General features: G+C 38.9%; 1 protein-coding gene across 1 annotated transcript; it reads left to right on the top strand.

The window, feature by feature from the left end:
- Positions 1-26,724, top strand: psmb2 (proteasome 20S subunit beta 2). The gene is made up of 6 exons (XM_060847334.1): positions 1-172; positions 4,215-4,337; positions 5,419-5,489; positions 24,245-24,407; positions 25,876-25,925; positions 26,538-26,724. Exons 1-6 carry the CDS (start codon positions 82-84, stop codon positions 26,637-26,639), a joined length of 600 nt encoding a protein of 199 aa, XP_060703317.1. The 5' UTR covers positions 1-81; the 3' UTR covers positions 26,640-26,724.
- The last annotated feature ends 1,195 nt before the right edge of the window (positions 26,725-27,919 follow it).

Genomic DNA, 27,919 nt, shown 5'->3' with positions numbered 1-27,919 from the left:
CTCGCGCAGGCGCTCTGCAGGTTTTGCTGTCTCAGGCTGGGCCCGCGCTGTTGAATCTCTCGCTGTTTCCCGGAGACCGTCATGGAGTACCTTATAGGGATACAGGGCAGGGACTTCGTCCTGGTGGCGTCCGACACGATAGCGGCCAGCAGCATCGTCGCCATGAAGCACGGTACGGACGCGGGGAGGGTAGGAAGGCCGGAGGGAGCCCCTGATCGCAGGCCACACCATCACTGTCTGAGGTGGGGGCGGGGGGCGTGAGTCAGTGAGTCATCACAGGGCTTTGGGGGGTGGGTGTTGGAGCTGGATTCCCCAGGGGTTTGGGGGGTGGGTGTTGGAGCTGGATTCCCCAGGGGTTTGGGGGGTGGGTGTTGGAGCTGGATTCCCCAGGGGTTTGGGGGGTGGGTGTTGGAGCTGGATTCCCCAGGGCTTTGGGGGGTGGGTGTTGGAGCTGGATTCCCCAGGGCTTTGGGGGGTGGGTGTTGGAGCTGGATTCCCCAGGGCTTTGGGGGGTGGGTGTTGGAGCTGGATTCCCCAGGGGTTTGGGGAGTGGGTGTTGGAGCTGGATTCCCCAGGGGTTTGGGGAGCGGGTGTTGGAGCTGGATTCCCCAGGGCTTTGGGGGGCGGGTGTTGGAGCTGGATTCCCCAGGGGTTTGGGGAGCGGGTGTTGGAGCTGGATTCCCCAGGGCTTTGGGGGGTGGGTGTTGGAGCTGGATTCCCCAGGGCTTTGGGGGGTGGGTATTGGAGCTGGATCCTCCCCTCCTCCCCCCCCCAGGGGTTTGGAGAGTGGGTGTTGGAGCTGGATCCTCCCCTCCTCCCCCCCCAGGGGTTTGGGGAGTGGGTGTTGGAGCTGGATCCTCCCCCCCCAGGGGTTTGGGGAGTGGGTGTTGGAGCTGGATCCCCCAGGGCTTTGGGGAGTGGGTGTTGGAGCTGGATCCTCCCCTCCTCCCCCCCCAGGGGTTTGGGGAGTGGGTGTTGGAGCTGGATCCTCCCCCCCCCCCCCCCCCCCCCAGGGCTTTGGGGAGTGGGTGTTGGAGCTGGATCCTCCCCTTGCCCCCCCCAGGGCTTTGGGGAGTGGGTGTTGGAGCTGGGTTCCCCCCCCAAAAAAACAGGGCTTTGGGGAGTGGGTGTTGGAGCTGGCTCCTCCCAGGGATTTGGCAAGTGGGTTTTGGAGAAGGTGTCTCTCTTCTTCACCCCTCAAAGACTATATTTGGAGATTAGATTAGATTAGATTAGATTAGACTTACAGTGTGGAAACAGGCCCTTCGGCCCAACAAGTCCACACCGACCCGCCGAAGCGAAACCCACCCATACCCCTACATTTACCCCTTACCTAACACTACGGGCAATTTAGCATGGCCAATTCACCTGACCTGCACATCTTTGGACTGTGGGAGGAAACCGGAGCACCCGGAGGAAACCCACGCAGACACGGGGAGAACGTGCAAACTCCACACAGTCAGTCACCTGAGTCGGGAATTGAACCCGGGTCTGAGGTGCTGTGAGGCAGCAGTGCTAACCACTGTGCCACCAAAGCTGCTTCTATCAGGGATCCTTCCCAAAGGAGCTAAACCCTCAGGTTTTGGAGAGTGGACATTGGAAATGATCCATTGAGATTTGGAGTTTGTGGTTGGGCATTGTTGGAACTGATCTCTTGGAGTTTGAGCAGGTTGTTAGTTGTTGAGGTATTTCAGAGCTGAGCATCTGTTAGTTTGGGTAGGAGATTTGGTGGGGTTGGAATTACTGACCCAGGATTTGGTAGGGTGGTTTGTCGGTGATCGCCCTGAGGTTTGTGCAGAATGGCAGTGGAGCTGATCCCTGCGTTATTTTGAGAGGGAAGAGTTTGGAACTGATCTAGGCAAAAGACAAAGGATAATGTTAAAGCTGCTATCCGATCAGACAATAAAGGACCCATGCTTGTTGCAGCAGAGACACCTCAATAATTTTGGGGTTGGTGTAAGTTTATAGGGCTAAGGAGAGGAAAGGATTTGCAAACAAGGATAGGAAATCTAAAATCGAGAAAGTCATTATCCATTGAGTGTTCAGACGGTATTATGAAATAGGCAACAGCTTTATAGAGTGTGGAACATGAGAGGTGGGCCAGGAACAGATTAGAACAGTTAAAAGCTCAGATGAGTTTCAGCAGCAGATGAACTATGGTCTGGTGATATTTTTGAGGCAGAAATAATTGGCCTTGGTATAAAATTCTAACATTCCTATGTGACACCAAGCTCGTGAACAGTCTGCTTCAAACTCCGTTGTATCAGAAGACCACTGTAGTCAGTGACTACTGAGGAGAGATTGTGGTAAGGGGCAAAGACAAATGCTTCAGATCGAGTTAAATGTGATCAATGTGCATTGTAGAACCTGGTGTGTTTGTGAATAATGTTGGTTATGGGCAACAAGCAGCTAAGGAGCAGGAAGATGTAACAGATATATATCCAAGGGGGGTGGGGGGGAATTACATTGGATGTTAATTGTGACCTTCACAGCTATGCTGTGGTGTAGTCTACTTGGGGAGATGTTTGGGTCTAGAACAATGCGCACAGTCTCAAGGTATGTGATAGGCCATTTAGGACTGACACTTCTTTGCTTAGAAGGTGGTGAACCTGTGGAATTCTCTAACAAATAAAGCTGTGGAGGCCAAGCCACTGAATATATTTTTGAAAATACATTTCTAAAGGTGTACAGGAATATGGAGAGAATGCCAGGAGTAGGGTGTTGAGATTGAGGATCAGCCATGATTATCTTGAATGGCAAAATAGGCACATAGACTGTGTTGCCTACTACTATCCGTATTTTCTATATTAGTAATTGGGAAGATGAACAGAAACTTGCATGAAAATGTGACTTTGATTTAAAAAATGGGTTGTTGAAGGAAACACAATGTAACTGCCACTACATAACTGGGTGTTCTCACCTTGACCTTGTCCATCCCAATCCAACATAATCTCTACACCATGTGTGCAGTGATGAAGTAGCATCCTCTTGTAACATTTACTGAGGTGATAAATACATTGGATTGATAGCTTGCAGACTCTATCCCATTGTGACTTTTACCTTAAATCTAATTCCCTGCATAAACATTTTAGTAGTGCAACTTGTTTGGCTCTCTTCCATCTCAAAATTCCATATTAATCTGAAACTTGTAGAAACCATCAAACATTGACAGAAATAGTTATCGTTGTTGTTAGTTCATCAAACAACAGTTTTAGTACTTGTTGGATCATGCTCCTTTTAAGTGCAGCAAAATATTTTTTAAAGCCATCTTGTTTTGACACATTTTTAAAATAACATAAATTGTACACATTGGAACATGTCTCCAGTAAACTATAAAGAGCATTGAAACCTTTGCTTATAAGAAACTGGATAATTGTAATTTGTTGTGATAATTTTAAACTGGGACTTTGTAGGTCTAATGGAAATAATGACTACAATTTGAAGTATAGGTGAGTTCTTTGTGAAACAAAATATCCTCAAAGAGTAAAATTTACAGTTTGTAGTGAGAGACATTCTTTAGTATTGTCCAAGGATATTTTCATTCAGGATCATCATTCACATAAGAGCTACAGTTCACTTATTTCAGTCTGCTCTTTCAGGCCTTAGCTTAGCTCACAGTATTATTCAGCAACATTTAGAAAATTGAAAGTGAAAGTATAACTGAGCAGTAATGAATACTGATTTCAAAATGACAAAATGGGGTTATGCAAATATCATCACAATTTAATGTTTGCCCTCAACTTGCTGAGTGAGTGTGTTTTTAGAGGGTGGACAGCAAGACAAAGACTGGTTAATCCCACCTTTTTTTGTTATTTCTTACTTTCTTCATCTGAGTTACTCTCAGGGCCTGGGATAGATTCAGAGCCTAACCAGTGAATCAGAATTGTTTTGAATTTTTCTTTTGCTTTTTGAACTTGATATATCTCATGGCCAGCTGCCTCCCCACCCTGCTGATCTTGAACAGTCTAGGGAGCCATATAATGTGAGGTAGAGTAATTCATTTCAGTGTCAGAATCTATCGTGTCTGTGTCAAATGACAGAGCCAACAGTGATCATTTTGAAAATGTTTCATTGTCAGTCTTGAGTCAGTTGCTTTCTCTCCTAACTGAATATATGTGTTCATTAAAGTAATTGAATCTCGAAAGATGGGTCTCTAGATTTTGTCAGTCATTGTCTTGGGATTTTTAATTTTCTAATTTCTTGGTTTCATTTAGATTATGATAAAATGTTTAAACTGAGTGAGAAGATCATACTGCTATGTGTCGGCGAAGCTGGGGACACCGTCCAGTTTGCAGAATACATTCAGAAAAATGTACAGCTTTACAAAATGAGAAATGGTGGGTAACTGGCATACCTCATTCACCTTTTTCACAATTTGTTAAGGTTTCAAATCATTTATTTTAGTGAGTATGAATTGGGTATTTGATAGTGAGTATATGTTACATCAATTTTTTTTTTGTTAGTATTGATTCTGTAATTAACCTAAACAGCATGGTCTGTTTAGAGCTGCCTTGGGTCCAAGTTTTGACAGCACAAATGTGGACTTAATTTCTGACTAAGAATTTGAAAAATTTTATATTCAACAGAATCTGTACTGTTATCAGATTTCAAACAGGTGTTTTAAAATGTCTGAGCAGCTCTTCACGGCACATTCCCTTTTAGAGTTTCCATCTGTTTACTGGGGGAAACCTGATGTTTTAGTGCCAGCTGATCAATTTGCTTGACACCTGAAGAAGACAGGATAAAACACAAAAACAAAATACTGCAGAAGCTGGACATCTAAAACAAACTCAGAGAATGCTCGAGAAACTAAGCAGGTATGGCAGCATCTGTGGAGAGAGAAAAACAGTTAATGAGCTTGAAGGTAGCAATTGCCTTGTATAGCTCCACCCCTCCCTCACAAGCATCGTCTGTTTCCTGGCCCCTACTCGCATAGCTCTTTGTAGCCCCATCCTCTCATTTTTCACTGAGTGATCATGACAATTTTGAAACCTCAAAATGGAGTCACAGTGGGCAAGGGTGTGGAAAGCACCAGTTTAATATCTTAACTGCTATAGATGACAGAGCAATTATGATTCAGGTTATGAATGTTTATGTTTTATAAAAAGGATGTTTTGCTGTAATAGAATGCAAGCAGTATGTTTTCATCTTTTCAGAAAATGATTTGACGCCAAAGATGTTCAGATACATTTCTCCTTTAATTATATCATAATATTCAGTAGCATAACATTGCTTTCATTATAAAAGTATCATCTTTGATTTGCCATGTCTAATGACACAGGGGATTGTGCATATATATTCCAAAAATTACCATAAGTACAGTTTCATATGTAGTTTGTTCCAAATTATACATTGCACATTTTAGCACCACTTAATCATATGTGTTACAGACCATTCATCTTTATTTCATCATTACAGGTTACGAACTGTCCCCTTCAGCAGCTGCCAACTTTACTCGCAAAAACCTGGCAGAGTACCTCCGAAGTCGGGTAAGTGAACAGCTTATACAGGAATGAATAACTTTCAATTTGTTACAGACTTCGTATATTTACCTGTCCAAACAGACTGCAACAGTTTGTGAAGGCACCCACCTTCTCAAGGGCAACCGGGGATGGGTAATAAATGCTGGGCTAACCAGCAATGCACACATTCCATGAATGAATTTTAAAAAACACACTTTTCATTGTTCAACCTAGCATAATAACTTGTAATTTTGAAGACTTCTATCAATTTACATGCAACGTTTGAGGAATAGGTGCAGGGAAAAAAAAGTCTGTAACAGGAGAATCTAACCATTACCCCTTGATGTTCAGCATCACTGAATTCCCCCAATATCAACATCCTAGGGGTTACCATTGCCCAGAAACTGAATCAGATCAATCATGTAAATGCTGTGGCTTCAAGAGCAGGTTAGAGGCTAGGAATTCTGCAATGTGTTAATCAGCTCCTGACTCGCCAGAGCCTGGCCATGATCAAAAAGGCACAGATCATGAGTGAGATGGAATGCTTTACACTTGCCAGAATGAGTTTAGCTCCAACAACACTGAAGAAGCTCAGTTATCACCCAAGACAAGGCAGACCACTTGAATGGCACACCGTTCACCCAGTTTGAACATTCTCACCCTCCACCACCACAGAGTGGTAACAGTGTGTGCCATCTCTACAAAATATACTACAGCACCACACCAATGCACCTTCAATTGCACCTTCCAAAGTTGTGACCTCTGCCATTAGAAGTACAGGGAAGTAGATGCAGTGGGACAACATTACTTGCAAGGCACATCCCATCCTGAGTTTCAACTATATTACTATACCTTTACTGTCACTGGGTTAAATTCTTAGAGCTACTTTCCTAACAGCACTTGGATACATCAATTCACACTTCCACATACAGTGGTTCAAGAAGGTAGCTCATCACCACCTACTCCAGGTCAATTAAAGATGGAAAGATAATGCTGGCAATGCCCACAACCCATGAACACACTTTTTTAACATTTGCCCTGAACTTACCAGCACTAATAAAAATGCAGATTTCTTGGTTATAGAGTCATGGAGCTGTACAGCATGGAAACAGACCCTTCAGTCCAACTTGTCCATGCCGACCAGATATCCTAACTTAATCTAGCCCCATTTGCCAGCATTTGGCCCGTATCCCTCTAACCCGCTCCTGTTCATGTACCCAGATGCCTTTTACGTGTTGTAGTTCTCATTCCATATACATGTACCCTCTGCATGAAACGTTGCCCCTTTAGTCCTTTTTAAATATCTATCCTCACACCCTAAGCTTATGCCCTCTAATTTTGGACTCCCCTACCCTGGCAAAAAGATCTTGTCTATCCACCCTAACCATGCCGCTCATGATTTTATAAACTTCTGTAAGGTCATCCCTCAGCCTCTGAGTCTCTAGGGAAAATAGCCCCAGCATATTCAGCCTCTCCCTGTAGCTCAAGCCCTCCAACTCTGGCAACATGCTTGTAAATCTTTTCTGAACCCTTTCCAGTTTCACAACAACTTTCTATAGCAGGGAGACCAGAGTTGAACACAGTATTCCAAAGTGGCCAAACCAATGTCCTGTATATCCTCTACTCAATGCACTGACCATCAATGGCAAGCGTACCAAACATTGCCTTCACTATCCTGTCTAACTGCGACTCCCCTTCCATGGAACTATGAGCCTGCACTTGTTCAGCAACACTCCCCAAGATCTCACCATTAAGTGTATAAGTCCTGCCCTGATTTGCCTTTCCAAAATGCAGCAATTCACATTTATTTAAATTAAACCCCATCTGCCACTTCTCAGCCCATCTGATCAAGATTCCGTTATGCCCTTCTTCGCTGTCCACTACACCATCACTTTTGGTGTCATCAGCAAACTTACTTACCATACCTTCTATCCAAATCATTTACATAAATGACAAAAAGCAGTGGACCCAGCAGTGATCCTTTCAGCGCACAGCTAGGCACAGGCCTCCAGTCTGAAAAACAACCCTCTTTTCTTTAAAAGTGTAACCTCTCTCCATCTGATCAGTTAACAATACCTACAACCCAGTTTCTTGATTACTCTTGCATCAATCTTTGAGTTTTAAATTCAATATTCCAACTTCATGATCTATCCTGATCTCTGGAGCTTCCACCATTTATAGGCCCAAGTTTCAGTGTAATAAGATAGTTTTGTTCTCCATTTAATTTGAAATCTTATAACTTTGATTTCTGTTTCTATTCCAAACTTTCAAAATATATTTACTTTAATTTTTCTATAAAGACCTACATCTGACTGTATTATAGACATTCTTTTTCTATTTTTGAACTCATTCCAATTTATAGTTCATCTGATGAAGTGCCCCAACTTCTCATATCCCTGTGTAGAATACAATGCTATTATAGAAATTATTATAAATGCAGCATAATTTTACAAACTTTCCAAAATCTACAAGTTACAAGCGTTAGACAATATTTATAATTGTATATTTTTAAATTAATGCACCAGCATTTGTGTTGATCACATAGTGTGTTGTAGCATGCTAGAGCAAAACATGGACCTGTGCCAGTTCCCAGTGCAGGAGAATATGTCATAGGAAGGCACCAAATAGTATCCCAAGTGCATCAAGGTAACAGAAAGAGGGGGGGGGGGAAGAAGTTTATCTGCCACCATACTTGGCACCATCTGGTTTTAGAGCATTGTTGCCAAAAGCTTTAAAGATCAATGAGCTGGCTATTGTATTTTACTTGACAGTGAAGAGTGTGAATTGGAGAAAATGTCTAGTTTCCAAATCCACATAGTTTCTAAACAGGCCTTAAACAGAAGACAGAATGGTTAAAAGTTGAAATGCAATTGTCCCCTTTCTGTGAGGAATCAAATCTTAAAGCCTGTTTATTGTGGAACCATAGTAGTCAGTTTCTTAACAAAAGTTGCTCATAAAATAGAGAAGCATTGTGGCTTTTGTCAGCTGAACATTATGAAAAGTAACGTCTATGACCATGCCAGGACTTTATCACACAAAACTTGGCAATACCAGAACAGAGCATAACAACAGTGGGTGCCTGAAAGCATCATCAAAAGGTTAGATTTTGAGCAAACTGGAAAGAGGATAGGAATATGAATGGTTTATGGTGGGATTTCCGAAGTAAATGGGCCAGAATAACACATTGTAGGACTAGGGTAGATCAGAAATAAAGTTGAATAAAGCCATTATTTAGATACAAGTTTGAGAATTTTAAATTTTGAGGCTTTGAGATGAGCAATTTTGGGTCAACAAGAGCAGGAGTAATGAGCATACAAGACTCTGAGCAGGAATGTTTTTAACACATGACTTCAACACTGACTATACAGTTTGTTTGGGATATAACGGGATAGTTCCGTTCTTGTGTAAACTTTATATGAGTTATTTGGAAATTGCGCAATAGGTGCGCCTTTTAAATTATTGGGCCCAGAATTGTGTTATAGCCAATACAGGTAAGGAAAGTTTGCATTCTACAAGCTTTAATTGCGTTAAAGCCAGTTCGTGTTGAAGAATCACTCGCAATAGCAGAACCGACTGTATTGACAGCTCTTTACTTACCCTAAAACCACCTAGTGATGGACAGAATTGTTTATGCCAATTCGTGCTGCTACTGTTCATTTCAATTTGTTGCATTCAGGAACTTGAGTGAAAAATTCAAGATAGTTATTTATTCAACGTATGAGCGAGTTTTTATTTTTTTTCTCTACGTGTATCTAGAGTGTACTATCAAGCGAGTGATTTACGTTCAATTCCATTTCTCATAAATCTCAGCATATAAGAATAATTTAACTTTGACCTGTTTTCCACATTCAATTGCTGTCCAAACCTCCCTCTTCCAAATGAATGAAGCCATGACACCATCACCTGCCTAGATTTAGGAGACATGATATTGCTGCTCTGCATAATGCCAAGCAAAGCAAAATTTCAGTACAAGACAGAGATGATAACATTTAGTAAAATGGTGTTTGTATATTGTATAACTTTAGGAGTGTCTGTTCTATGATATTGCTCTGCGATTTTGTTTCATATAGTGAGTGTTTAAAAATTCTTTCATGATCAACTGATTTAGATGCAATATTGAGTATGAATTGGAGGTTTGCATTCGCTGTTTTTGGCCTGGTGGCTAATTAGGCCCTTTGAGTAATTTCTATTTTGTCATAAATTATGAACCTGTGGGAATTCATGGAATTACTCAAGCAGCTTTATTTACTAGCACTTGTTCCAGTATAGACTGGCTGGTAGTGAGAATGTTCAAATGTTACAATAATCAATGCAGATTTAGTTCAAACATTCACATGAGTCACTTAATATATTACTGAAGCATTTTGATCCATTTACCATGGAATTGCTTAATACCACTTGTTACCTTGCCGCAGTTTTTCATTTAATCAGTTTACCATACCATTTAGCTGCCATTCATGTTTTAGTGTATAGAATGTTTATGACACTTTGTGGTTTTCACAATCTGTAAATTATATTGTGACATTCCTTTATTCACTCGTGTGGCATGGGTGTTGCTGGTTGGCCAACATGTATTGTCCATCTCTAGTTGACTTTGTATTGAGTGGCTTGCTAGGCCATTTCAGAGGATAGTTGAGAGTCAACCACATTGCCATGGGTCTGGAGTCACGTGTAGGATGGACCAGGTAAATATGGCAGATTTTCTTTCCCTAAAGGATATTAGTGAAGCAGATGGGTTTTACCGACAATTGGCAATGGTATCATGGTCACCAAAAGGTTCTGAATTCCCGATTATTATTAAATTCACATTCCACCATCTGCCATGACAAGATTCAAACCCAGGTCCTCAGACCACTAGCTGAGTTTCTGGATTAATAGACTAGCAATAACAGTGCTAGGCCAGTGCCTCCCCTGTTATGTTGTACAAGAGAATATTGTAAAATAAAAATGAATTACAGTTGTCTTTATTCTTCGTACATTTCCTTTCCACTGCAGGCATTTACCTTTATGGCGAAGGAGAGATTATATTTAAGAGGTGAAATTTAGTCCAGCTCCAGTTCAGAATTAATTGCCACAAGGTTTATTCATCCTAAGGCTTAATCAGACAAATGATGGGATCATATGTTGCATCACCTAATTGCAAAGTTATGACAATATTTTCAGCTTATTTTTTATGCTCATTAGGTGATTTCAAAAGGAATAGGTTTTATTACAGTTCATGAACACTTTTTTTGTCATGGATTCGTAGATATGTACAGCACAAAAACAGACCTTCCATTCAAGTCATCCATGCCGGCCAGATATCCCAACCCAATCTTGTCCCACCTGTCAGCACCCGCCCCATATCCCTCCAAACCCTTTCAGATGCCTTTTAAATGTTGCAATTGTACTAGCCTCCACCACTTCCTCTGGCAGCTCATTCCACACATGTACCACCCACTGCGTGAAAAAGTTGCCCCTTAGGTCTCTTTTCTATCTTTCCTCTCTCATCCTAAATCCTTGCCCTCTAGTTCTGGACTCCCCACTCCAGGGAAGACACTTTGTCTATTTATCCTATCTATGCCCCTCATGGAGTTTAGAAACCTCTATAAGGTTTCTAAACCTCAACCTCCGACGCTCCAGAGAAAACAACCCAACCTATTCAACCTCTCCCTATAGCTCAAATTCTCCAACCGTGGCAACATACTTATAAATCTTTTGTGAGCTCTTTCAAGTTTCATAACCTCCTTCCAAAAGGAAGGAGATCAGAATTGCACGTAATATTCCAAAAGTGGCCGAATCAATGTCCTGTACAGTTGCAATATGACCTCCCAACTCCTGTACTCAATACTCTGACCAATAAAGGAAAGCATACTAAACACCACCTTCACTATCCTATCTACCTGCGACTCCACTTTCAAGGAGCTATGAACCTACTCCAAGGTCTTTGTTCAGCAACACTCCTCATGACCTCACCATTAAGTGTATAAGTCCTACTAAAATTTGCTTTTCCAAAATGCAGCACCTCGCATTTATCTAAATGAAATGTCATCTGCCACTTCTCAGCCCATTGACCCACCTGATCAAGATCTCATTGTAATCTGAGGTAACCTTCTTTGCTGTCCACTACACTTCCAATTTTGGTGTCATCAGCAAACTTACTAGCTACACCTCTTATACTCGCATCCAAATCATTTATATAAATGACGAAAAGTAGTGGACCCAGCACCAATCCTTGTGGCACTCTGCTGGTCACAGGCCTCCAGTCTGAAAAACAGCCATCCATCATCACCCTCTGTCTTCTCCCTTTGAACCAGTTCTGTATTCAAATGGCTAGTTCTCCCTGTATTCCATGAGCTCTAACCTTGCTAATCAGTCTCCCATGGGGAATCTTGTTGAACGCCTTACTGAAGTCCATATAGATCACATCCATTGCTCTGCCCTCATCAATCCTTTTTGTTACTTCAAAAAACTCAATCAAGTTTGTGAGACATGATTTCCTTGTCATCGACGGATGTAGGCTCTTGTGTTGTCTCATGATTTAAATGCCAATATGATATTCAAGTGAGTAATTATTATAATATCTGGAATTCCTACAAAAAATTGAAATCACACTAAATATTTTAAAATTCAGAAGTGCAAGTTATGACGAGTGAAAAGATGGAACAAAGCTATTGTGTTTCCTTTTCCAAAACGTCGTGAAATTTTGTCTTAAGATAAGAAATGGTAGCATGATTAGGCCATTTGGCCCCTCAAGCTTGCTGCACTATCCAATAAGGTCCTGGCTGATTTTATTATGGGCTTAACTTCACTTTCCTGCTTACCTTCTTAAACCTAATTCCTTTTTAGATCAGAAGTCTGTCTAACGTTTGTGTACTCAATCACTCAACCTCTGCTGCACTGAAGTAATGCATTTGAAAAAGTTAATAAACCTCTTAAAGAAGAATCTTTTTTAAAAATCTGTCTCAAGTGGGAGAACCCTTATTCTGTAAATTGTCTTTGTGATGTTATGACTGCCACTTTTATTACTGTAAACTACAGCACCAGCTTCAAGATATCACCATCTGAAAGAGCACATGCAACCAGCGTTTACACCATCCCCCCCGACCCCTACCCATTTCCAGAAAAGCACATCTGCCCATGCCAGTGCTCTCCCTGCAGTGTAGTCCATCTGGAGCAGGCAGGCTGTCAGGCAAGTCCAGGCATGGCAGACTGCAGGGATCAAACACAGGGGATCTCAGCTACACCTTGCGACCTCCACTAACCAAAAACTTGTTAATTACCTTATTACTGAATTTATTTTAATCAGTTGTAACAAGTCACAATTACAGTGCTCTGGCAAGGGAGTACATGTCTAACCATTCACAGCATTTACCTGTGCCATATGTTGCTAATCATGTGATGTGTGTCAGACACCTAATCAGCTAGCTTCATCAGCCCCCCTCTTGCACTTTGCGCAGAAGGGTGGGCAAAACATCCCAATTAAATTATCCATAATTGATGATGTTGTATTGGCACTGAACCTTGCCCTCCCTTGACACCTAACGTTTTTAGTTAGCCAGCTGTTTAATTTTCCCTGGTGGCTTGGAGCTGTGATCTCAATGGAAGAATGTGTTTAAAGTGAGCTAAAGGATGGAACGACACTTATTTCCCAGAACTGCGATCGCTGCCTGCCCTGGATTCTAGACAGCACAGCCAGCTGCAGTTATTAACTAGACTCCGCCCCCTTGAGTGATAAAATTCATGATGTGTAAAACGTTTGGCAGGGTCCTAACCTCTGAAGTCTTAAATCTCTGTATTTTTGGAGTAATAAGCATGATGAGAGACAATACCATAAGCTTTAACATTTTCATAATATTTTGTGAAATGTGTTAAAGTTTGAGCTCTACCTTGTATTTTCTTGTAATACCAAGAAGCATATCAATTATCCTGTTATTTCGTGGATTTTCTGTGAAACCTATTTTTCAGTTGCTATTTGGCACACAGTTTTGGTGAGAAGGTGATTAATAGATGTGATTTATATAATCCATTCTCATTCAAACTGTGAAATATTTCGATTTCATGAATCAGTTGATAGAATAGTACTCTGCTTGTTAAATATGCGTTCAGAGTTGTGAGCAGTAACATGATGTCATCACGTTGAACAAGTCCCAGCTCGTTCAGATTATGTTTCTCAGTTCATGCCTGTCAATCAATCACCTAATACACTGTGGTTAAAAACATGTCCTTGTTCATTTTATAATTTTACCTTAATGTCAACAGTTGGTCACGTACAGGCCCAATCCGTAAGCAGCCAGTATATCTTCAGTACATATTTTTACGTGAATTTAAATAATTCTGTATCTTGTGCAGCAAACTGTTACAACATGTGCAAAGTGTTTATTCAAATGGTCAAGCACTAAAAATACAGTGGCAAGTGAAAATCACTTCAAACATAATTTGGAATTAATTTATCTCAACCATTCTTAACTCTGAATGGTTAAGAATCTTGTGTTATTGCGGCAAATTTATGCATTCTCCTTAAAATCACATCCATTGTTACCAAGAAGGGTAACTGAAAATCCAAATTCATCTTAATTTATCAGAGGTGGAGTATGAATTTTAGTGAGCAAGTTTGCAACCTTGTTTATAAATTTCCATATGTAAAGCCAAGTTCTTGGAACCACTCCAAGAATTTAATTTCAAGCTGTGCTGCAAGTTTCAAGGCAAACTTGCTCTGTGCATTTCTTTATTTAAACAGGACGTTGAAGTAACAATAGTTTTCACAGCTGGTCAGAAACATTTTGTTTGTGATTTCTATGCTAGTGACCATATCTGATCATTCTTAGTTTATTTGGCTAAAAACATAATAGTGTATTTGCTGTTCAATGTTTAAACATGGAAAAAAAAAGTTATTTTGCAAAATCACCAAACTGGCAAATGGCTGTGTTGAATGGGAGAGCACAAAACCTCATGTAGATGTCATGTGAAGTTCTACTTTCAATCATTTGTCTGTACTCGCAAGTTTGGAACTGTGTGTATCATGTTATAGTAACTGGCCAATTAATTTAAGGAGACCAGAAAATAGTTAACCCACAACAATGCTTCCTTTTGAATAAAAATACAGTTTTGATGTAGGCACTGAATAAGTCAATGATCCATATTATAATCAGCCTTCTGAAGGTAAATATTGATGTTGGAAAGTGAGCAGGGGAATTTACTGCTCCCCAGCTTTCCTCTCCTAAACTCCTCCAGCTAAAATAAAACTTCCAAAACTTAACTCGTACTTAAAGTGGCATCTCTGAACTAAGTCTGAATTAGTGAAGCTGTTATTTCCTGATACAACCACATGCACTGTACAATCCAATGTAATCTCAATTATTTCATGAATAGTATTTAATATTCAGGCCTTTTTCTCTGGTAATCCTCTGAGTGTAAACCCTTCTTAATGACAACATTAGTTAGTGGTTGGAAAATTTTCTTTTTGCAATACTTTTCTGCTAGTACTATTTAACTCCTAGGACATTTAAAAATTTGATAGACTGACTCAGGGGCTAAGAGAAAGTGAGGACTTCAGATGCTGGAGATCAGAGTCGAGAGTGTGGTGCTGGAAAAGTACAGCAGGTCAGGCAGCATCCGAAGAGCAGGAGAATCAATGTTTCGGGCATAATCCCATCATCATAAAACCAAAGCGTCGATTCTCCTGCTCCACAGATGCTGCCTGACCTGTGCTTTTCCAGCACCACACACTCAACTCTGATTCAGGGGCTAGTTATAGTAAATCTGTTGGTCAAATGCCACAGCACGTGAGGTACTATTAGTTGGCATTCGTTTGACGAGAGTGTTATGTAGTGTAAGTGCATTTTTAATGGAACCTCTTTTGTAATTGTGATAGTTCCTTTAGCTGAATAGAGCTCTTCCCCCGCCCCCCCCCATAAAAAAACCACATGCACGTGCACGCGAACGCACACGCACTCTGTCTCCCTCTTTGTCTCTCTCTTACATACACATGTACATACAGACACCTTTTAGGAACAGAATTGGTAACAGCAAAACTATTCTGAAAGAATGAATACAATTCTAAAATAATTATACCTGTCCTGTTTCAGTTGGATCCCCTGTTTTATTATTGAGATTGGGGCCCGCCCCATGTCAGGGACAATCCATAAATAGCACACAGATATCAAAAATGTACAGAACCAAATGTTCAACAAATCCTATCGTATCCGTTCTTCTCATCCCATGGTAAATTATGAACCCGAGGATAGTTTTATTGTAGTTGGGGTTGTAATTCTTAATGCCATTTTCTTTGAGTCGCTTTTACATTGTAGAGGTAGCATAAGATTACCCTTTGACTTTGTTGCAAAGTATCTAGCCTTTAGGTGCACAGACATTATATTCTCGTGTTTCATGTGTCTCTGTCTATATCCTTAATGTAGTAGCTACTTAATTTTGTATACTGTACTCTTTTTATGACATTAAATATCCATTTGAAGGCAATTTTTAAGATCAATTTTGACATGTTTTCTTCTACATGTGGATTTAAATTAAAAGGAGTCAGGGGGCTGAGGTGTGCATGGTAGCCATTGCAAAAGAGAAAGTGCTAGAAAAGCTAAAAGGTCTTAAAATTGATAAATCTCCTGCCCTGATGGGATACACCCTAGAGTTCTGAGAGAGGTGAGTGAGGAAATAGCGGAGGCATTGGTTGAGATCTTTCAAAAGTCACTGGAGTCAGGGAAAGTCCCAGATGATTGGAAGATCGCTGCTGTAACCCTCTTGTTCAAGAAAGGATCAAGACAAAAGATGGAAAATTATAGGCCAATTAGCCTAACCTCGGTTGTTGGTAAAATTCTAGAATCCATCATTCAGGATGAGGTTTCTAAATTCTTGGAAGAGCAGAGTCTGATTAGAACAAGTCAACATGGATTTAGTAAGAGGAGGTCGTGTCTGACAAAACCTGTTGGAATTCTTTGAAGAGGTGACAAGTAGGTTAGGCCAGGGAAACCCAGTGGATGTGGTCTATCTAGACTTCCGAAAGGCCTTTGATAAGGTGCCACACGGGAGGCTGCTGAGCAAGGTGAGGGCCCATGGTGTTCGAGGTGAGTTACTGGTATGGATTGAAGATTGGCTGTCTGACAGAAGGCAGAGAGTGGGATAAAAGGTTCTTTTTCAGAATGGCAGCCGGTGACAAGCGGTGTCCCGCAGGGTCCAGTGTTGGGGTCGCAGCTGTTCACATTATATATTAATGATCTGGATGAAGGGACTGGGGGCATTCTAGCGAAGTTTGCCGATGATCAGAAGTTAGGTGGACAGGCAGGTAGTACTGAGGAAGTGGGGAGGCTGCAGAAGGATCTAGACAGTTTGGGAGAGTGGTCCAGGAAATGGCTGATGGAATTCAATGTGAGCAAATGTGAGGTCTTGCACTTTGGCAAAAAGAATAAAAGCATAGACTACTTTCTAAACGGTGAGAAAATTCGTAAAGCCAAAGTACAAAGGGATCTGGGAGTGCTAGTCGAGGATTCTCTAAAGGTAAACATGAAGGTTGAGTTCGTGATTAAGAAAGCAAATGCAATGTTGTCATTTATCTCAAGTGGGTTGGAATATAAAAGCACCGTTGTGCTACTGAGACTTTATAAAGCTCTGGCGAGGCTCCATTTGGAGTACTGTGTGCAGTTTTGGTCCCCACACCTCAAGAAGGACATACTGGCACTGGAACGTGTCCAGCAGAGATTCACACGGATGATCCGTGGAATCATTGGTCTAACATACGAGGAACGGCTGAGGATCCTGGGATTGTATTCATTGGAGTTTAGAAGATTGAGGGGAGACTTAATAGAAACTTACAAGATAATACATGGCTTGGAAAGGGTGAACGCTAGGAAATTTTTTCCGTTAGGCAAGGAGACTAGGACCCGTGGACACAGCCTTAGAATTAGAGGGAGTCAATTCAGAACAGAAATGCGGAGACATTTCTTCAGCCAGAGAGTGGTGAGCCTGTGGAATTCATTGTCGCAGAGTGCAATGGAGGCCGGGACGCTAAATGTCTTCAAGGCAGAGATTGATAAATTCTTGGTGTCACGAGGAATTAAGGGCTATGGGGAGAATGCTGGTAAGTGGAGTTGAAATGCCCATCAGCCATGATTGAATGGCAGAGTAGATTCAATGGGCCGAATGGCCTTACTTCCACTCTTATGTCTTAAATTGAAATCGTCTTGCTTTAATTGCCATCTGAAAAAGTAGTAACTTTTTTTCAATTGGTCATCAAGTTAGTTCATTGTTTATATGATATTTAGTTTTATATAAATATGGCTGAAAATTAAAAATTCAGTACATTACTCAGCCCTTTCTAAAAGTGTTATTGTTTTTGTGACTTACCGAATTTTAAAGTATCATTTTAACTTTTTAATTTTGTAAATTAAGGAGAGTGCAATGGGCCATTAATACGCTGAACTTTTATTTTGGAGTTTCAAAGTTGACTGTCAAGCCAGACGATTTTCAAGATGGAAACAGAGATTGAATATTAAATGCACGGGTAGTCTCCCATTCACATAGAACTTCATTCAGCAATGAATCGCGAAGCTAATGGGTTGTTCAGAAAATATGCATTCTGAAGGTTACCATCAGCCACTGTGGAGAAGTATTAAGAATCTATGTGGCTGCAAGTGAAATTGTGCAGGAAGTCAGTTCTTGGCTCTAAGTAGCTGTTGTACTGTTTTTTTTATGGGTGGCTACGGAATGTGGTGATCGTGGGTTTTGGTTTTCCTTGTAGTAGCTGATGGGTTCAAATTTACGATGTTTAAGTGTGCTTGTATTGAAATCTAGTGCTTTGAATTCCTTGTGCTCGCTGACTACTTAATTATAGCTGTAGCAGAGCTGAGGGGGTTATAGTTATGCGACCTGAAGCACTAAATAGGAAAGTAGTTACAAGCACCACTGCCACATGTGTATTACTGGTTTTGAAAAATGAGAGCTATTTACAGTTCATACGGTGCATATTCATGCTTCATGGATATTCTGAATAACCTATATTATCTGACTCAAGTGGAAGAAAGCAGTGCAACTTCTGCAGGAGCTGTGATATGTTTTTTTAAGACTCCAAAATATTGTAAAATATTTTACTTGGGCTCTTCAAAGGATGTACTTGAATACGTTACTATAATATAAAGTTTTGAGCTGTCACATCTTGCACTAAATGTCAGGAAAATCTGAATGTAATATCAATGTTTAAACTTTTTAAAAGTTTCCCATAGGTAATAACTGATAAATTAAAGTTTATTTTAAATATTAAGCTCTAAAGTTGTGAAAATGGTTACCTTTCATTTGTAACTTAAAATTAGCACTGATGGATTTTATTTAAAAATGGCTGTCTGAAACAGATCTATTTAATTTTCACTATTGCATCCCAATTAATAGGCTTCAGCTGTATTGATCTCTGTTCTGAATTTAGCTCAAAACCTGACTATAAACACTTTTATTGTCAAAAACAAATCTTTTAACAGTTAATCTATACTCTGGCATCTTTACCTTGGAATGTGTGCGATAAACTTCTAATTTATTAACTTCGTACTTTTGCTCTTAAAAAACACTTCTCAAATTAACTGTTGTGATTTACAATGAAATAAGTGTACAGTGTCGAGGCACCTGTAATCCATGGCAGAAAGGGAAGCATTAAATATAACAAATTTAATTAAGAGGTGATGAATGAATAACTGGAGACACTGTCACTTTATTAGTTGTAATTTGATGCAGTGTGGGTGTTCATTCAATGTTTGTATTATATTTCATACAAAGATATTAAAGTATTGAATGCATTAAAATGTATTTGTAAGTTCTTGACCTCAAAAATGATGATCACTTATATTGTGATCAATTTGTAATGCATTTGTCTTAGAGCAAAGCCCTAGGAATTATGTAACATAAGGGACCAAAATTAAGGACTAATATATCCACTATTTTCCATTGTCCGCTTAGTTAAGGTGGACAATTTTATCACTGCAAAAAAACCTTTTGGGGAACCACTTATATTATTCTCTAATTACCTTTGATCCTTCTCAAATATCATCTGGAGCTTTTACCAGTGTATTCCTGTTAAATCTGTTGCAAGTTAGTTTTAAAAACTAAAATGACCTTTTTTCAGTGTGTATGATTTTTCAAATTAGGTACAGCCATATTTCCTGTTCAAAAGTAGATTCTTAAAGCCGCACCTGAGGACTAGCTTTCCTGAGCTCATCTATGTAATACAATTTAAGCAAATGAATTAATGAGTGTTGGCATATACCACATCAGAATTCAATATTGTATTCAAAATTATGACTGGTGCAGATTATGGCAAGAACTCAAATTCCTGGATCTGCAATATACATTGTGATATTTCGTCTGTTTCTGAAACTTTTTTTGGCTGCAGGGATTTCATTATAAAATTTAGAGAAAGCATTTAGGTTTTAAGGACAACTAACTTATCAATCAAGATTCAAATTGTTCCAGCAGCTTCTTAGAAAATATGTAAAACTTCGTTTTTTTTAAATTCATCTCCTGAATAATTAGCATTCAGCTAATTTCTGCCATTTTTAAAAGGTGGCTCGATGATTGAACAGTCATTTTTACTGCAGTGAGCGCATGTTCTATAACACATCTGGTATTCTTTTAGAATGATCTAAACCAGTACTACCTTGTGTTTAATTGTTTGGGAGTTAACCACGTTTAGTTATTTGCCCACATTTCTTGGGGAAATTGCTAACTCAGTGCAGGAAGAATAGTAACTTCTATCAGGGTTCATTATAGTTTATTTGAGTTCTTCAAATTTTACAAGTTTTTTCCCAACTATTCTAAGAGTTATTGTTAGTTGTCCTATGAGCAAAGATAGAATAAACTGGCCTTTTCTCAAGCCCTTTATTTCTGCAGGCCTCTGCTCTTTTTTTGTTTAGTTTGACCCTTTCTGCTGAGAGGAAACATGTTAAAACTAATGATTTTCTTTTCATGTTCTGAGGTATGTGTGAATTAGCTAATTTTTTTTTCTGTTTATTATTATTTCCAACAAACAAACTGAAAAAAATGGTGTGGAGAGAAACACCATATATATTCAAGTAATTGTCAATTTTTTTAACTACCTTTTACGGTTAACTTTATGGAGTTGATTATTACATGGATACTACTTTTGAGGGGCTGAAATTCATGCCTGGAAAAATTCATACCATATCATTAGCAGAAGCCAATTGATCGCAAAATGAATAAAGAAAAATAAACAATGAATTAGAGTAATCCCGAAAATTCAAAGTGGAACATAACAGCCAGCGGACTGGAAGACCAGGAGCAGAGTGGAACAACTGGCAGACTGGAGAGCTGGAGTGGGATGTGACGGCCAGCACGCTGACTCATAAACATTGATCTGTTACCTGTGAAGAATTAGATGACTTTTACATGAGATATGTGGAAAATTCCAGACTATTTGGCCAAAAATAAGGGGTCGACTTTTGCATGAGATCGACTGTTACTCGAGTATACACAGTAGCTTTGCTTTCCTAATCGTATAAAATATGTTTGTTTGTTTTTCTTTTAGCTGTATAGGATTAGCTTTTTATGTAACAAAGTGTTGGTCAGTTACTCCCTTAGACAATGGAATAGATTACACAACAATGAACAACATCAACTTTGCAACTTATAAAAGTTGATTTCTTCCCACATCACCGGCTTAGTTATGTTACCATGTATGCTGACTCTGAAGAAAGATTATATTTCTACAAGTCCGTTTCAGTGTCCTCTTAGTAGGTACAGTGTGTTCCTTTGCACAATATAGTATCTTTAAACCTTTTGTGTGCAAACATATACATGCAGTTTCTTAAAGGGAACGACTTCTGTGCAGCCTCATGGTCACTACATGCTTGTTTACGCGTGCACTTCATATAATATGACCAATATTCTTTGTGATGCCACTAATGTGGAAGTCTACTGAAACTGCTGTGCATTCATTTCAAATAGTGACAGAAGTAGATCTCATAGGGAAGGAATATTGTACTGTAATGGTACAATATAATTGGCAGACTGTTGAAATTGGAGTTACTTTGCTGTGAGATCCTTAGCTAGTGTCACAGATTCCCAGAAGCTTGAGTCTTGTGCAGCTGGCCGCCAGGCAAATGTTACATTGCGATGACTCGTTAAAGCTGGCTGCCAGGAAGACTTTCATTTAGGTGCTTTTTAACGATTCCCTATAGTTTTGTATCGAGCTTCAAGTTCACTGTGCGAGGCCCATGCTCTTAGGAATTAGTATGGGTCTTGAACAATGTAAAAACAATTTATTTTTGATTTATTTTTTAAAAAATGCTAAAATACACTAGGTTTGTCTTTCTTGATCCCATCACATCAAAGATTGAGAGGCAAAATTACGAAGCTAAGTCTTTGGTTTCAAATCTTCATCTTCACTAGAAGTTACTCAGCCCTCTCTATGGAGATAATTTTATTTGTCCACTTCCTCCAGAGACTGCTTTGGGATACTTTTGCTAGCAGTTTGGCTCAAGGTGACATCTGTTTCCGAGGGATATCTGAGCTATCTTGCTTTTACAAGCAAATGAAAAATGTAGATAAATGATGCTGGGCTTTAGAGTTACGTGCCAATGTTGTTGCTATTTATTCTAGATTTGTTTTCTAATTCTTCAGAGAATCAATTCTTCAATCCTTTTGTTCACCTTCTGTTTGAAAAGGCAGGGACTAAGGATTTGATTTGTTTTAAGCATAGGTTTGATTACCAAATTAGATAAATTAGAAGGTAAATAGGTTGGCACGGTTGGGTGTTTGTTGTAATGTTGTATTATTCTGCTGTGATTGGTCAGGAAGTCAGTCAGTAAGACTTCCCTCGTCAGTGTTTTATTCTTTCTCAAGTTGTGCCGGCTGTGGTGCAAGTTTCTAAAGATTTAATTATGGCTGCTGGGGGTTGGAAGAGTTCCAATATGAGATTAACGCTCCCGCTCCCCTGCTCAGTAGGATACTTCCTCACTCTCTGCCCGAACTGTGAGCTTGTTTCACCAGATGTCGCAGAAAATCTCGTCAGTAACGTTTCCCCCCCCCCATTTGCTTTTACATTTCTTCATTAAATTGATTACCAGGCCTGTGTAATTTCACACAGTTTACTTTCTAAATTTTATTAGCAGTCTTTGTTTTTCTTTAATCAAGCCTAACACAAACTTGCATTTCTTAAAGATTTGATAATGCAAGTCATCGTTTTAACAAAGACCTAATCAGCTCAACAACTCAATTTTTTTCATTTAAAGCTATCTGTGGATAGCAATAAATCCATTAGGTATAATTTTGTGTCCAAATTGATATGTTAATAATCCAATGAGTATTTTTATGTAACAATGTTTTTGGTCTTTGCTTGAGTTTCAAATGATGTCTTAAACCTTAAAAGATTATTTTGTTCACTGTGATTTGGATGCTGTCTCTTGCTTGCTTTCCCCCCTATCACTTTCACTTGTTAAAATCTCACTGGCTTAATTTAATAAAATTAACATTTCAAATTTTACAAAGTTAATGATTTAGTACTTTGGTTTTTTTTAAATCATCTGGAATCATAACCTGTCTGGTAATCATATTTGAAAATTGTTCAGTGAGAATAGTTTACTGTAATCTTGGATGCATGGTAAAGACCTTTGCTTTTGTCTGAGATTAGCAACCAAGTATCCTGCATCATGTGACCTATTAAACCAATTGGATATGTATCGCCTAAGGAACATGACTTGTCCATTTTGATTGTTCTACTTGATACATGAAGCACCCCACCCCCCTTTTTCATTTCCCATCAAATGCAGTTTAATTATGGTTTGTATCAGATATATTGTTCTATGACACTGATGTTACAAGCCCATTGTTGATTGCTGGCAAACTTAAGTTATTCATCCTGTTATTCACCATGAACCTTTTGAAACAGCAAGAAAAGTACTGAGGATAAATGCACAATAACTGTGTTGCACATGCATGGGATTATTGGTTTCTGATTTGGAGGTATAAAGTAACTGCTGTTTATCAATGTACAAGTTCTTTAAATCCTGGACCATGTTATCTCCATCTTTTTGACTGGAAAGATGGATATTCATCCTTCCTTCCTTTCAAAAGACTAGGTATAAAGCACAAGTCAAGCTCAAACAAAAGTGATTGCGAAGCCCAAAAGCTACAAACTGGCTCAAATGCTAGTTTGTTCACTTTCATACTGATTGTATTTTTCCTTTAAAATCTAGTTTGAGTCTGATAAAGTACAGTGATATGCCGTGACGAGGAACACAATGTTCTGTACCTTCAAACCCCATGTCATATTAGCAGTACTGCCACATTACAAAGTGTAATGCTTATTGATGAATTAGGAAACAATATTTGCCAGACACTGACACACACAAAAGGAACATTAATTCTTTAATTTTATTCATTTATGCTGATATAATAATGCAGTTTCACAGTATTCAAGATTTGAGCTTTTTATAAAATTGGGATAGTTAAATGCCTATGGGTAAGAAATTTCTTTGGCATTTAAAGCCAGCTACGTGTGTTGAATAACAGTAAATGATCTGCCTGATTAACTCTGTAGTTGGTTGCTATACAAAAGTTTTTGATTTTTGGCCACCTTTTGATTTTATTTGTCCAGATAAAAAAAATCATAGTATCCCTCCATTTTAGTTTAAAGTTGTTATTAGGAAATTTGTCAAGTTCCAATTATTACTCTGGGTGCATGAAATACATACAGAATTTATTTATAGAATTGAAAAGTGCCATTTATCAAAAGCATTATCAGTTTGTTTTCAGTAATAATTACCCTCATGATTCCATCCCGTTTTATTTTTTAGACGCCGTACCATGTGAATATGCTTCTAGCTGGCTGTGATGAACATGAGGGTCCAGCACTCTACTACATGGACTACCTGGCAGCTCTGGCTAAAGCCCCTTTTGCTGCTCATGGATATGGAGCATTTCTAACCCTCAGTATTTTGGACAGATACTATAAACCAGGTAGGTGTCATTTGTGGTGAGAAGAACTTTGGCATTGTGCTGCAGATATTAATGTACTTGCCCTATTTTCCAGCTACTTTGCAACACAGGATTTAAAATGTTTGTCTGAGCAGGTGAAAGCCAAGTGTTACACCCGCAACAGTGATTGCGAAGTTGTGTGCAGTTGTCCTGTTTATGCCAGCAGCTTTTCAGTCACTTGTGTTCCTCCAACTCTGTGTTGAACATTTAGTCTACATGTGTTTTGACTTAATTTGTTTCGAGGCTTTTTCTTAATTTTCAACATGCGAGTTGCTCTCAGACACCAGGTTAACATTGAGCCAGTCTAAAGATACTTCAGTAACAAGCAAACTTTTTCCTCAGAAGCAGCCAATGTATATTTTGTCGCCAGCTGATAGAAAAGGAACTTTCTAAATACCAAATGATTTAAAATATTAACTGTTTTCTAAATTTAAGATTAAAATGGTAATGTTGGTGAATTATTTTGGAGTCAGCGGTTTGAATTTAACTTTTTACCAAAATGCGGTTCACTGACTTTGACATTGTGTTGACACATCTGACATTAAAAAATGCAGAGGGTTGCTCTTCAGGGAGGCGAACAGAAAAGTAAAACATGTAAGATGTCCCGTGGTCATTGTTTCATTCTTCTGCAATACCCCATTGAATGCATTCTCCAATCTGATGAAATTTAGATTTTAATCTTGTTTTTTAAATTCCAAAACACATGTAACCACTTTAAGATGTTCACAAGCTAGAATCCTACGTAAGCAACTTAAAATATCTTCTAAAATTGAGGATGTGCATACGATGTGATCAACACAGTTGCAAGTATGATAAAATATACAGAAATTAGTGTATCCAGCTAAAGTAGAATTCTAAGATCGCAATAATTGTACTAGTACTAGACTTTTAACTAGCCAAAGCCAGGTATTTGCACTATTTAAAACAATTACTAGTGCTTCAAGGGTTAAAAACATAGTTTCTTTTATAGTGTACAATGAATATACTTGCTGTCACTGTCTTAAGTGGCATTGACTGAACTGCAAATAATGCAGAGGAAGCACAGGTCCGTACTCCTAGAAGTAAAAAGCACGTGTCACTCGCATTGATGAATCTAATGCTCAGCAGGAGGCCAGTGAAAGAAGTGCACTAACTGCAGCCGGCATCTGCAGATGGAGCTCATTTTCACACTGTTTGCAATAAATTGAATCTAAGAGGTGCCTGTCCTTTTCCCGAGTTTGGACCAGGAAAAGGAGGCGGATTCTGATGCGCTTCGATTTCTAAAAACTAATTGATTCGTTCCAGCTTGCAGTTTGAGTGGGTCTGTTTTACATATGGACTATATTCAGCTGTGAGTCAGATAACTCCTGTTTTAAAGTCTGGACTTTATTTAATTTTGTGCGGGGGGGGGGTGAGGAGGATTGCTTTTATTTGAGAAGTCTTCAAAAATTGAAACAATGTGTGTTTGCAGATCTCACACGCGAAGAGGCATTAGAGCTGTTGAAGAAATGCTTGCAAGAGGTGAGGTCCAAATCTGAATACAGTTGTATTGGAAAATTTGTTTGATACAAAGAACAGTATTCAGCTGTGAGATTTCTGAAAGTTGCTGCATTTGTTTATATTTTCACACATGACATCAGCAGATGGAAATAAAACAGTTTATTCCCTTCATTTCCCCTGTGCTGCTGCGTTCCAACCAGGCAGCAGTATTTATGTTCTAAGCAGAGTAAAATTTTTTCTTTTGAAGAGTGTTATTTCACAATTGTTGAATTTATGAACTGCCTGCTGTGGGTTCATCCTTCATTTAATGAAAGTGTTCTCTGACAACACTTGTGACTGCATGTGGGTTTCCACCTGACTCAAAATGCTAACGTACTTGTAGGCGGCAAATAAGGGACAGCTCCAGCTTCAAAACAATCAAATTTGCAGTGTCTTAAATCTTTTGAATAACAGCTGACATGAGGTGTCCTGTTTTTCCATTATATGAATTTGTTACTGTCGAAAGCCAATTTCATATAAAAGTTAAAAAAAAATTCCTGTTTGAATATATGTAGGATTAAGTGCTTCCGTTGTCTGTCATTGCTAAAAGAAATATTAGTTTTGTAAGATTCATTTATTTGTTCTCTTTTTCAGATCCAAAAACGATTTATTCTGAATCTTCCCTCGTTTACTGTTCGAATCATTGATAATGATGGTGTTCATGATATGGAACAAATTTCTGTGTCAAAAATATAATTTTACTTGCAGTAATTTTTGTTTTTACTTTCAGAGATTTATGTATATGAGTTCAGAATAAAGCCGAAGATTCAGAGTTCTGGAATTTATTTCAAAATGTGGTCTTTCAATTCTCTCTCGGTTCAAATTTACATTGACACAATGTTAATTAGGGATATGAATTTTGATAGTACAAAATTCTTGAACAATTACAGAAAGTATGAAATACGAACTGAAATGCTATGCATTGAATTATTTCAGAATTAAGTGTGTCAGTTTATTCTTTCTGGTTTTGTGCTAGATTATTTGCATTGCATCTCATAAAGTTGCGATGGAAGGATGCCTTATTCAATTCATTTTGAGCAAATCAATATTTCTTGTATAAAAGACATTTTGCAGCAACACAGAAAAGGTGAGGTTTGTAACTGATGCAATCATTAATTGACGCAAGATTCTTGAGCTTCATGACACTTGAGACTTTATGTAGACAGAAACATAGAAATGTTTCATGCTGGACATTGACCTGTATCCTGCTGAATGTAGATCTCATCGCAAATATATTCATAAAATGATTTATATTTGCAAAGCACGGATCTGACTGGAAGAGTGTCATCATGCCCCGGCTACTTTATTTATTTTTTTCTGCTAATTAATGCAAAAGTGCAGCTTTCATGGAAATAAAATTTACTTCATTCTTATTTCCTGAATGAAGTGATCCATTCCAGATAACCCTCCTGGAAACAGTGGGCCAAATGGCTTCTTCCTGTGCTATAACCATTCTATAAATTATCATTTTGTAGTATATTAATCAGAATCAAGAGATTGATTTAATCTTTTTAATTGCATCATATCCACTGATCACACCAGATTTAGAACCTATTTAAAAATCAGGCGTTAGAATGTTTTCGCAGTCTCAATTGTGCAATATTGCAAATCACTCTTGATTTCTTTTTATAAGGACTGGAGGTCAAGCTGCTGTATAAAACCTATAAATAGTAAATTGAAATCATTCCTCGAATGAGCAATCAAAAGTTGATATATAAACTTTAATTTTTCAGTATTACTGATCTGAGGGTTAACATTAAAGTAACTGTATCCAGTGCTAGAATAATTCTAACATCTGTTGGGTAGAGGGGAATACATTTGTCATGAAGCTCAGAGATTTAGGGCTGTCTGATGGAGAACATAAAATGTTACAGCACAGTACAGGCCCTTTGGCCCTTGATGTTGCTTCGACCTGTGAAATTAATCTGATTCCCATCTAACCTACACTGTTTGATTATTATCCATATGTATGTCCA

The sequence above is a fragment of the Hemiscyllium ocellatum genome, chromosome 30, assembly GCF_020745735.1.
Source record: "Hemiscyllium ocellatum isolate sHemOce1 chromosome 30, sHemOce1.pat.X.cur, whole genome shotgun sequence".
NCBI classification, from domain to species: Eukaryota; Metazoa; Chordata; class Chondrichthyes; order Orectolobiformes; family Hemiscylliidae; genus Hemiscyllium; species Hemiscyllium ocellatum.
This window is presented reverse-complemented; position numbering and strand designations above follow the sequence as displayed.

Excerpts from the sequence above, each read along its gene's own strand:
- psmb2 (XM_060847334.1), top strand. The coding sequence starts at position 82 with ATGGAGTACCTTATAGGGATACAGGGCAGGGACTTCGTCCTGGTGGCG. Across the intron at positions 4,338-5,418 it reads GCTTTACAAAATGAGAAATG|GTTACGAACTGTCCCCTTCA; the intron begins GTGGGTAACTGG and ends TCATCATTACAG. Across the intron at positions 5,490-24,244 it reads CAGAGTACCTCCGAAGTCGG|ACGCCGTACCATGTGAATAT; the intron begins GTAAGTGAACAG and ends TTTATTTTTTAG.